The 12,062-nt window shown below is 43.2% G+C and overlaps 1 protein-coding gene across 1 annotated transcript in view; it reads left to right on the top strand.

The window, feature by feature from the left end:
- Nucleotides 1-10,323, top strand: part of LOC308280459 (complement C4-A-like) — a 34,219-nt gene extending 23,896 nt beyond the window's left edge. Inside the window, exons 29-41 of the mRNA XM_080720735.1 lie at nt 857-1,086; nt 2,341-2,505; nt 2,616-2,675; nt 2,874-2,967; nt 3,271-3,454; nt 4,057-4,147; nt 4,285-4,359; nt 4,833-4,935; nt 6,132-6,221; nt 6,985-7,074; nt 7,233-7,316; nt 7,885-8,017; nt 9,704-10,323. Of these exons, the coding sequence (XP_080576861.1) occupies nt 857-1,086; nt 2,341-2,505; nt 2,616-2,675; nt 2,874-2,967; nt 3,271-3,454; nt 4,057-4,147; nt 4,285-4,359; nt 4,833-4,935; nt 6,132-6,221; nt 6,985-7,074; nt 7,233-7,316; nt 7,885-8,017; nt 9,704-9,845 (1,541 nt within the window). The 3' untranslated portion in view covers nt 9,846-10,323. The remainder of the gene's footprint in view (nt 1-856; nt 1,087-2,340; nt 2,506-2,615; nt 2,676-2,873; nt 2,968-3,270; nt 3,455-4,056; nt 4,148-4,284; nt 4,360-4,832; nt 4,936-6,131; nt 6,222-6,984; nt 7,075-7,232; nt 7,317-7,884; nt 8,018-9,703) is intronic.
- The last annotated feature ends 1,739 nt before the right edge of the window (nt 10,324-12,062 follow it).

Raw genomic sequence — 12,062 nt, 5'->3', positions numbered from 1 at the left:
ATGTTGGATAGCGTGCTGAATACACCCTCCCAGAACGGCTGTAGCCGTGGGCACGTCCAGTATTGATGTATAAGAGTGGCCTCATTGTTACATTTATCACAGCTAGAACTTACGTCGGGATATATGCTTGCAAGTCTGGTTTTAGAAATGTGGGCCCTATGAACTATCTTGAACTGTATTAAACAGTGACGGGCACAGAGGGAAGATTTGTGTATAGAAGAAAAAATTGAGTCCCACTTTTCCTCCGATAATGTGAGCCCTAGATCCCGCTCCCAGTCAGCTCTTATCCTATCTAACGGCGCGAATCTCAGATTAGAGATGGTGTCATATAGGATTGATATAGCGCCTTTTGTTGTCGGATCAAAAGATAAAAAGGTATCTATGGGGTTAGTATTAGGTTTGTCAGGGAAATCGGGTATTATAGATCTCACGTAATGCCTGACTTGGAAGAACCTAAATTGATCTGATCTAGGCAGGCCATATTTCCTCATTAGTTGTTCGAAAGAGGCGAAGACCCCGTCTAAGAACAAATTCTTGAGACTTTTGATGCCTTTCCCGCGCCAATTTCGAAAGGTAATGTCACTTAATGAGGGAGCGAAAACGTGGTTGGAGGCTACCGGGGTTAGCAGAGACAAATCTCCATAATTATAGGTTCTCCTGAACTGGGTCCACACTCTCAGTGTGTGACGTACAACCGGATTGACAATTTCCGGGGGTTACATTGACCAAGCTTTGCAGGACACTTAATGAAATTAACTCATAAATAGCACCGCTCACTTCACACTAGTTGAAATTAGGTTTAACTTTGTGCTGTTGAAAAAAACTGTTTTCCCCTTTTGTTTCTTTAACTCACCAGATAAAGATGGTTGCAGGTCGTGGACAGCCAGTGATGCAGCGCTCCGTGAAGAGGTGGTGAGATCAAGTGCCTATTATGCTCAAAAGCCGTCTGCCGAGGCCGTGTCCGTGGAGACCACGGCCTACGCCCTCCTCACAGCGGTGGCACACCGCGACACCGAGTGGGCAAAGAGCGCCGCCTGCTGGCTGACTTCACAGGAGAACTATGGGGGAGGCTTCAAATCAACACAGGTCCATTTGAATGTCAGACTTAAACGTCATTCCCACCGATACAATAAATCGGTGGGAATGATAAAGATAACTACAACGATAATTATTTGTAACGATAATTATGTCTGCGTTCACATCAATGATGTCGGCATTATTGTTGTGATGTGGACGTTACCATCCAAATGAGTTGAGAACGATTTTTTAAATGTTCAAATGTATCTTTATCTGCCCGGTGGGAATGACGCGTTAATGAAAGTGGCAGAGCTAGTGAGCTGTAAAGTGGCAATAAGGTGCATTTTGTATTTTGTTCTGGTTATAATACATTGGAGAAGAGGGGTCACAGGTGCAGCGCACAACTTGGTTGGTGAGTTGGTGAGACGAAGGAGAACTCCAGGCAGGAATAACCCCACAGTACTGGAGAACTCTACGCACCTGTGTCACCTCAAGACCTCAGGAGGGACCCACCCAATACCTCCCCAGAGAAGCCTCTTGTTGGGAAAAAAACAAATAGTGCAGGAGAGGGGAGTTTAGCCTTGGTCAGGAGGAGGAGATGGGCAGTGATTTGGCCACCACTGCCGAACCGGCCATCAGGAGGGTGTTGTGGTTTGCGGTTCGAAACACCTTATGATCGATGGTTACCACCTGAAGACATCAAATTTTCCTGGCCAAGGCTACGTTCACCAAACGTGAATGGAGGAGAAGCATTGTTAGATGTAATTATAATCATGTTAAATATAGTCTTGGTAATCATTGCTATAGAGTGTTTGTTCATTAACAAGGGCTTCTCTGTCTCTAATCCAATCAGGAGAGAGAACTCTGTCAGGGCAGAGATTAAACAAGTAAAATTAGAAGTTATGATACATAAATGGGCAGACAAAATGTTAACTAGAACACTATGAAAGTGAAGCAGATATCACTAACATACTTGGTTACCGTAGCCTCTTGTTTTACGCACGTTTGCCTTTATGTAAACAAGAAACTAAATATGGATATGCCATGGATATTCAATTATGGGGAAGGGCAGACCTGGTACACTTGAGACTGAGTTGGACGCAAAGCAACGTGCAGAAATTGTGATGTGTGACTTTTCTCAAAATGTGACTTGAGATTTGTCTCAAATAACCTTTGAATGTTGTAATTCATTTGGAATCACACAGAGCTCAGATACTTCAATCAACTCTGCTATGTACATAGTAGGCTATAATAGTACACTTTGAGAACAACTGTCTTAGTTCAAAGGGATGTGTGCTAAAACTGCATAACCACTGTGTTCAGGACACCCTCATAGCCTTGGAGGCCCTCTCAGAGTACGATCTGTCCACCAGGACCACCCCCAAAGAACCCACCAACATGGACATAGTGTTCTCTGTCCAGGGAAGGTCTAACGTTGTCAAGATGGCACTGAGAGATAGCAGCGACAAGGTGGAAACAGAACTGAAGGTCCTGTCCCGTCCTGTTCTTCTATACTTCTTTGTGTTTTGAAAATATTTTGATTACCCCTGGACTTGCATTCACTCCGTTCTTTTCTCTCTCCTCTTTTCTCCTATTAGAAATTAATAGGGAACAATATAACTATGCAGATAACAGGAATGGGGGAAACCAAGATAAGGGTGAGTGAGTGTGTTGCTTTTACTGTAAGTGGATCTCTATGTGGTGTATCAAGGAGATTAGAGTGTAAGCAGGTCTTCATTCAAATCCTCACTTTTCAGTTATTATTATTTATCGTCCCTGTTTGTTGTGCATGCAGAAGTTATTGAAAGTGTCTGGCATACAGTAGTTAGTACAGTTAATGAGCTTCTTGCTGGCAGGTTGTAAAGGTCTACCATTTAATGGAACCCAAGGACGTGAAGTGTGAACTCCTTTCAATCCAAGTCAAGGTGGAGGGCAAAGTGCAGTATACTGGTGAGCTTTATTGGGTATTTATTTAACTGTTTTGTTTTAAAAGAAATATGCCATTGGGTTCTTGTTTTTGAGCAGAAATTAGGCAAATTAAGCAAATTAGCTGCAGTTCTATCAGCTATGATTTCTAGTTATTGTTGTAATTTTTTGCCATTCGGTTTCAATAAATCCATACATCATTGTTTGAATAATTGCATAACTCAATACTTTTGCATTGAAAACAATCAAAATGTCAAAAGAATCTGAAAATTATGAACTATGGAAAGAGAATCATTATAATGCCTCAGACTGCTTCATTCTCACCAGCTAAGATTGAGGAAAACTACGATTACTATGACTACGAAGACGATCAGAGTGATGGAGGTGCTGTGAGAGAGGAGCCTGTCCCGCCGTCAGCCATCGAGTGGTTCGACGCTCGTAGCAGACGCAGGAGAGACACACAGCACAGCCTCAGTGCACTCAATGCTGTGAACTATGACGTCTGCATCAGGTCAGTTAATAATCACTATGAAGTCTGTATCAGTTACATATTATTATACAACAGGTAGTTCAGACGAAGCAATCTGAAATAGCTCTCTACCTGTGCGAATAATGAGCATTACCACAAAGGTCTCATCAAACAAAGATATCAGCTGTGCTGGTTGCGAAAGAGCTGAAGCGCTCCCTCTCCCAACACTATGCTAGCGGCTATTAGGCTAGCAGTTTTCATGTGAAGTTCAGGGACATAGTAGCTTGAATATCTTAATTACAATGAAATTAAGTTGACACGTTTTTTTTAGGGCAACTATAATCACAATATTACACAAGAGGGTGTGGGTTATGTGATTATTGGAACTTCTGCGCTGCCTACGGGCACTCGCCTTCGGCTCGTGGCTGCGGCAACACATGCGTTCCAATAATCACGATAACGAGCCGTCTGTCTTTCCGGAGCTAATCTCACAATCTCACTCATTTCTTCAGTAGGCTCAGAAGTACATACCGTACACAATTTAATTTCTGTCTGTCTTTACTGCCCTGTATCAACCTGTCTGTCTGTCTGTCTGTCTGTCTGTCTGTCTGTCTGTCTGTCTGTCTGTCTGTCTGTCTGTCCAGTCATAGTCTGAGTAGAAACCTCACAGGAATGGCCATCGCTGACATCAGACTGCTCAGTGGCTTTGAGGCCCAAATCACAGATCTGGAAAAGGTGAGTTACCATCCTCCTCTTCATCATCATCATCATCATTACTGTAAGGGTTCTCTTCGACCAATAGTAAAATTGCAGCTTTTAAGGAACCAGGAAAGATTGAACTCCCCCATTCTGAACTCTTCTTGTTTCCACAGCTAAAAGAGACACCCGAACAATACATTTCACATTATGAAGTCATCCAGGGAAGAGTGGTGCTCTACTTCAATGAGGTAAGAGACAGATTTAAACATAATATACAAAAACGTCTTGTAAAAATATATGATCACTATTATGCCAATTTTAGTTCAACTTATTTATTGTTTATGTTCTACCAACAACAACATATCACAAGGGAATCCGTTTTTATGATCGAAATGGACTGAGTTTAGTTTCTCATGTACTGAAGTAACTCAATCTCAGCTGCCTCTCTGTCAAAATGAAGCGAAACAAAGCTAAATGTGTCCCACTGTCATTGAAAATGTACCGGTACTTTAAAAAGTAAATGTGTTTGAGCGGTGCTAACTGCTCCTACATCTGTCTTTGTCTGTATGTATCCATGTCCCGCGTCAGTATGTACGTATGTCCCGCCCCATCCCACACTGGCCAAGCTTCGCGGGAAGCTTAATGAAATTAACGTATATTTAGCACCGCTCACTTCACACTGGTTCTGATTTTTTTGTTTACATCTTCCATGCTGCTCTAGCTCCTGAACCCCAGAGAATGCATCACATTTGGGGCAGTGCAGAACGTTCCTGTAGGCCTCCTACAGCCTGCCTCAGCCTCAGTCTATGACTATTATGAGCCAGGTAAGTATTTATTCAAGTACTGTACAAAAATAACAGTAAGACTCCCTAATCGGGAGATAATTAAGCGACCGTCAGGTCGCATACAAAAACTTTAGAAGGCAATGGTAGCCAGGAGGGAATGTGGGAAATGGGACAGATCCATGTTGATGACATGAATTTAGAGATGCTGTGTACGGCTTTGCGTGATTTTAGGGCAAAATCTGTAGGAGCAGTGTCCAAAAATGTGTTTGAAAATATCAGCCTGATGGTGGCGCTAGAAGAGGGCCATGTGAGAAATGAGGGGTGGAGGTTGTAGTTTGGCAACCAAGGAGTATGTGTCAAAGTTTGGCATGGATAGAGGCAACGGTGGCGGAGATATGAGTAGGGCAAAAGTGTGATGTGACGTGTGACGGACAGACAGACTGACTGACTGACAGACTGACTGACAGCCGGTGGAGGTGTTGATAGCGTGAACAGACTAGTTCCCGTGGACGATATTGAGGTAACTAAGATAACAAAATTCGTATACCGGTATATTCTATATACGTGTGCAGAATTACAATTAAAATACATTTTAAGTTGAGGCTACTTCCTCAATTTCCAGGTCTGCGCTGCTGCCTCTCGCTGCCTGTTTTAGAACATTTACAGAGAGACCACGTGTTACTGTTTCATAATGTTAAACGTCCGTGCGTGACATCACACCTTTAAGTAAAATATCGGGGTAATTATTCCACTGCAAGTAAGCACACTGTAAGCCTTTCTTCTGTTCAAACCTACATCTAATGTGTTCTGGATATATCATCACTGTTGGACATAAACCTTGTATCTCCATAATTAATCTTTTGATTAGTTACTTGTAGAGAAAATAGCCGAGTTATGGGCAGTTGAATAGAGCTTGTTATCACCAAAATCTCAATCTGGGAAAAGAAATCAGAGGTAGATTTATCAGCAGATTTTCAAAGTGGGTTTTCATGAATATTTAACCAGTGCAACCAGAGCTTGTGACTAAAAATAACTACAGTGGATTGACTAACACAGATTCTTTAGTTTTTCCTCCAAGAGTTTTGGACATACAAGGTTTCCACCTGACAGCAGCCATACATACTGTATGTTCTGGTTCTGTGTGGATTCTGTGGAATCACCTTTAAGGGACTGGAGGTCACCTGTGTTTCATTTAGGGAATACAACTGGCTCTCTGTGTTTTCCTTCCTCCACAGACAGAAAGTGCACTGTGTTCTACTCTGCCCCCCAAAGAAGCAAGATGGTCTCCAAACTTTGTTCAGGGGATGTGTGCCAATGTGCAGAAAGTAGGCCTTTTTATTCCCACCTCTATCCTTCCTCACAGACATGCATACTGTAATTTCGCGCACGCCCGCAGGCACGCACGCACGCACGCACACACGCACACACGCACGCACGCACGCACTCAAGACCCAAAAGAGAAATAATATTTTTTGTCCGGGACCCAAACTTTAGTGAAAATAGCAGACCTACAAGCGTGTAGATTTGCTATTTTCACTCCTTCTAAAATGTTTTTATTTATTTATTTATTTGTGAAATACTTTTGAAAAATGTCGGAATTGTTTTTAATTGATCGAAATGAAAAAGTGGATATTTACTTCCGACCCATAAAAAGTGGTCCTCATACATGGGTACCTCACGGCTTCGAAAACATGCGAGCACATTTTCAAGCAGGTTCTTATCTTGATAAAATCGACCATGGATTTGAAATTTGAAACAAATCATTCTCACCTCAAAATAAATTCATATTGAAACTACATCTCATGATGACACAACAACAGTAGAGTAGAGCGGCCCGGGCTCCCCCAGAGTTACTGTCGAAGTGTCCTTGAGCAAGACACTGAACCCCTAACTGCTCCCGATGAGCAGGTTGCTGCCTTGCATGGTATCTTCCGCCATTGGTGTATGAATCTGTGTGTGTGAATGGCTGAATGTAATCCACAATCTACCAAGTGACTTGGATAAAGGCGTTATATAAAAGCACCATTTACCAATGACTATACAGGTTGGTTGTTGTTGTTTTTCAATACATTCTCTTCCTTCCTGGAGGACCCTGCCATAAGGAGAGGAGTGTATCTGGAGCAAAAAGATCAGATGAGCGTCAGCAGCATGCGTGTTACTTCCCTACAGTAGACTATGGTAAGTATAAGGCTCCAAAATAAAACCCCAACCGATCCATAAAGAAAGTCATTATAAATACAGACTTGGTATACAGAGTTTGGTAAAATGACACACACATAAAAAAAGTTTAAATCCTTTCATGAACGATACTGTGTGATTTGTGATGTTTGTTTCAGGATTCATCGTTGAGGTCCTCAATATCTCTGTGAAGAGCAACTTTGAGCTGTACACCACCAGAGTACTGGAGGTGCTCAAAGCAAGTAAGTAATACTCACCAGAAATGTTGTTTGAGAAATGCTGTTTAGTGTGTTAATTTATCTCTCACCTGTTTGTCATACACTGAACATTGACATTTCTGAACCCTCCTGTGGAACATTGACTGAGTCGTAGATTTCTATATCAAGCACTGTCTATTTTGAAATAGACAGAATATCCGTCCGCATCTAGAATGGTACTCACTGAGTACCACTGCCTTGAACAGTTTTTGGACTCATGAGATTTCCACCTGACGTGAAAGGTAGTGTGAGCATAGAGGTAATATATAATAGAGAGCGGACTACCCCGCCCCCAGCAATTCATTTCAATGAAAGTTACTCAGTGGTGTTTGAAGCACCCAGAAGACTGCTGGAAATACTAGAATTGGCAACGAGAAGGAAGCCAATTTTGCAGAAGTATTGAGCACCGCAAGGCACCGAGCAGGCACACTGACTAGAGTATACAGTAGCATTAGCATACGCACGCATTGACCACCAGGCTAAGGCTGCTTCAACGTTCTATCGTGGTACTGGGGGCTTGAGTGTGAGTAACGGTATGCACTGTGCCTTACAGACGGAGACACGCTGGTGACGGTGAGCGACACTCGCGTGTTCGCCAAGAGGTTTCAGTGTAAGGGGAAGCTGGTCACAGGAAAACAATATCTGATCATGGGCAAAGATGGAGAAACCACAGACTCAAACGGAAAGTAAGTGTCATCATCTATCTATCAAGCAGGGTTACATCCCCCAGGAATTCAAGCCAAAGTAACCCCCCTGCACAAAAAACACAGTGACCCTGGCAACTACCACCCAATTTCAATCCTTAGTTCCATCTCTAATGGCAAAAATTGCCTACGAACAGTTGGCTAGATATCTTGAAGAGAAAAATTGATTCATGAGTTCCAATCTGGCTTCAGAGAGTCCCATTCCACAGACACATGCCTCATCTATTTGAATGATTACATCAAACGTGCGATTCACGATGGCAAATATTACAGCATGGTCATGCTGGACCTCCAGAAGGCATTTGACACCGTTGATCACTCTATTCTGATTGATAAACGTAAAGCTATCAGTCTTGACAGCACAGCAGTGAGATGGATGCACTCTTACTTGGTGGGGATGGAACAGATGGTGGAAGTCAACGGAACCCTGTCCCCCCCCCCCTATCAGTAAACTGTGGAGTCCCCCAAGGGAGTATACTTTGACCACTGTTGTTCTTAATATACATATTAAACGACATGTCATCTGCTTGTGAGTGGATGACTAGGCTCTCCTAGTCTCAGGTAGATACATATTGCAGGTTGAAAAGGCCCTTAACTGTGAACTAAACATGATCTGCACCTTACCTGGCTCAATGACAACAGACTCTCAATTCACCTAGGTAAAACTGAACGTATCCTCTTTGGATCTAGTCAGAAACTCAGCAAAGTCACAATTAAAGTAGGTGACACTGTGATAACAAGAAAAAACACGTCTTCTACCTGGGTTGTATCCTGGAGGCTAACCTATTCACCATATTCCTGGCCCTCTCTATGGAGGCTGCCATTTTCTTTTACAGAGGGCGCTAGAGAGTTTTTCTCTGTGTGCTGCTTCAAAAACATCTTTTCACTTCCTCCCAAGTAAGGAAGTGACATGGAATTGTCTGTTGCCAGATTTTGCCAAAAAAATAAGCCCAACAGAAGCAACTACAGTAGGCTATACTACTTTACATTTGAAAATAGCAGATCAGCAAGCTCACAATTGTGTCACATTGCGACACATTGTGAGCCTGTATATTTGCTATTTAAAAAATATTGAGGGGAAAAAATATGGGAACCACTGGTTTAAAAAATATTAGAATGTAAGCCCAATAAGCAACTAGATACTATATTATAGATATATATAGATACAAATTGCTTATTATAAGCAGACATGGCAACCCAGGTACATTCAGAGCCCAGAACAAACTGATTAGGGTCGTGCTTGATCTTCCTCCTCGGGCCCACCTTACCGTTCATCACCATGAAAGCGTGGTGTAGTTCAAAGTAGGTGACAGAGTACAGCATCTTGCAATGGGCCTGGTGTACTGTGCCTATCCACAACTTTCCAACATCCCATCGTGCATTGCACAGAATGTGCAGGCAGCTTCCGGCGCCGCAGCCGAGAGTGATCTACAAGCTCACAACGGTTGCATCTGCGACGCGACGTGAGCTTGTATGTGTACCGCAAATAATGCTACAGTAAATTCTCGCGGAAACAGGTGGATACAAGGTTAAAATAATATCTAGAAAGCGAATGTATAACTGGATAGATGTTTATAAGCTCATTATATTCTCTCTCTCTCTCTCTCTCTCTCTCTCTCTCTCTCTCTCTCTCTCTCTCTCTCTCTCTCTCTCTCTCTCTCTCTCCAGGATGCAGTATCTGTTGGAATCTAACACATGGATTGAACAGAAGCTTGGAGCAAAACAATGTGCAAAGAGCAGAATGAAAAAGTTCTGCCGCTGGTTCAAGGACTTTGTGTCTGAGTACCAAACAGACGGCTGCAGACAGTGAACGCAGTGTGAAGCGATGCTTTTGAGCTTGGATCTTTACTTTTGCTATTTTTGAATTTATATCTGAAAACTGTTTTGGACATACCGGTAGGAGGTTTCCACCCGACAGAGACGATTTAGTTATCAACTCTGAGAAAACACTGCCACTGGCTGAAATACAGCTTTGTCTAAAACAATTAGAATATTGTGGAAAACGTCATTATTATCCCTAACTCCGTAAAAATATTAACTTTCATTTATTCTAGATACATTGCCCATGCAGTGAAATATTCAAAACTTTATGGGATAGGCCTACAGCTTATGAAAATCAAAAGTCCATATCTCAAAATATATATTTTTAGAGCTGTATTACTTAAAAGTTTCTTGTCTTAAAAACTTGTACTGCTTAGGCACTGTAGAGCTACATTTTATTTTCAAAACACATTTCAGTGCTAACCAATGATAATAAAAAAAATTAAAAAAGAAAAGAAAAAAAGAAACTGCCATCTTGTCAAATGCTGTGGTGTTGGTAGACATGCCCGAACGGTACACAGTAATCACTGTGATCTGAGATACTACACCCAACATAATATTTGGAATGGAACAGAACCGTGGACCACTTTTAACAAATCACTCACTCCTGGCTATACTCAAGAACAAGCCAGCCAGCTTATAGCGCTGCAGCGGGGCAGCTAGCTAGCTAGAGAGCATCCACAAACATGATGTCTTTCTTTGATGTCCAGCCATGCGGAGAGTTGAGATCCAGTTGGCTCTTTACTGGTGTGACTTAGCTTTCCTACCGAAATGTGTTTATTTTTTATGTCGGTATATATATTTTTTCTTCTTTTGCTGGCAGTGAAGGATATGAGAGAGGCCTCTGTGCTGAAAGCACCCCCCATGCCCTCCCCCCTCCTCCTCCTCCACTCACATCTGTGAGATGAGGACGAGTGGTGGTGAAGGCCGGGGGGGGGGATCAGTGTTGCCAGATTTAGCGAGGGAAATAAGCAGCCGCGGATCAAAAAGAAAAGGACCAACAAGCCCAAAATAAGGGACGAGCATACCCGAGGGAAGTAGGGGTGCTGGGGGTGTGCCCGCACCCTCTCCCCCAGGTCCCACCGCACCCCCCACCGCACCCCCTAAAGGGGGGTTGGGGGAAAAATATTGCCCCTCGGCAAGTAGAGGCTCTGACATCAGTGGCGTGAAGTAGGAGCTATTGGCTACTTCTATTTCCAGTACAATTTCAAAATAAACATGTGTTGAATGATCGATTGTATAGACAAAAAAAAAAAGAAAGACTCTTGTTTTGAAATGTGCTTCTGGGCACTGTTTAGAGAGGAAATAGCTTTCAAAGGCCTTCCCTTTTAACTTTCTCCCCGTGCGTACTACGGTGCGGTGCGTCTTGGACTCGGTGAAATATAACAACACGGGCATAAAGGAATATAAACAGAACACCAAGACAACACAACCTAGGCATTAAACATCGACCCTCTGCTAGTCCTCGCGTGACGTTGCGTCCTCACTGGTGAGTCGTGGTTATATACAGTGGTGCAGTGGTGATTCAATGTTTGGGGGGTCGCGGACGTCGCTCGACACCTACTATACAGGTCTATTGATATGCAAATAGGCTAGTTTCTTTGTTAAACAGTTGTCGAGGTGTGAACTTGGGCGGGTGCGAGACCCCGGCTCAGAAAAGGTTTGGGTCGTCGGGGGCGCGCGACCCAAGACCACTGCAACACTGGTTATATATACTTATAATGATGAATGCTATGCTATGCTGCTGTGCTGGCTAATGTACTGTTTGGGCTAACCAGAACCAGCTGTTTCCTAACACTGGGGTCGGGACCGATGCGGCGGACACATTGTATGGGTCACAACGCAGTGCGAAGCGACTCATTGTGAGCTTGTAGATCTGCTATTCATTACTACTTGTTTGGTACAGGGTACCCTAATGTCTCTTGGTTCACAGGCTAAACAGTTTGGGAACCATCATGCTTGCTGTTGTAGACAGTGGTGTAAAGTAACTAAGTAGATTAACTGAAACGCTCCGGGAACTGAATGATTTTATGAAACTGGCACTTGTTGTCTGACTGTTGGTACCAAGAAATCCAGACGCTGCGCACGCTGCGCACGCTGCGCGCGCGACACGTGCGCTGCTTGCGCGTGCATGAGGAGCTCGTGACAGCACCCCCTACTGTAAATTAGTTCCCGCGGCTATGGGGACGAGAGGCCGCATGAGCAC

The sequence above is a fragment of the Nannobrachium achirus genome (genome assembly GCF_963921795.1).
Source record: "Nannobrachium achirus genome assembly, chromosome: 2".
In the NCBI taxonomy this organism is placed as follows: Eukaryota; Metazoa; Chordata; class Actinopteri; order Myctophiformes; family Myctophidae; genus Nannobrachium; species Nannobrachium achirus.
Note: the sequence above shows the minus strand (reverse complement) of the source record. Positions and strands in the feature narration are given on the sequence as shown.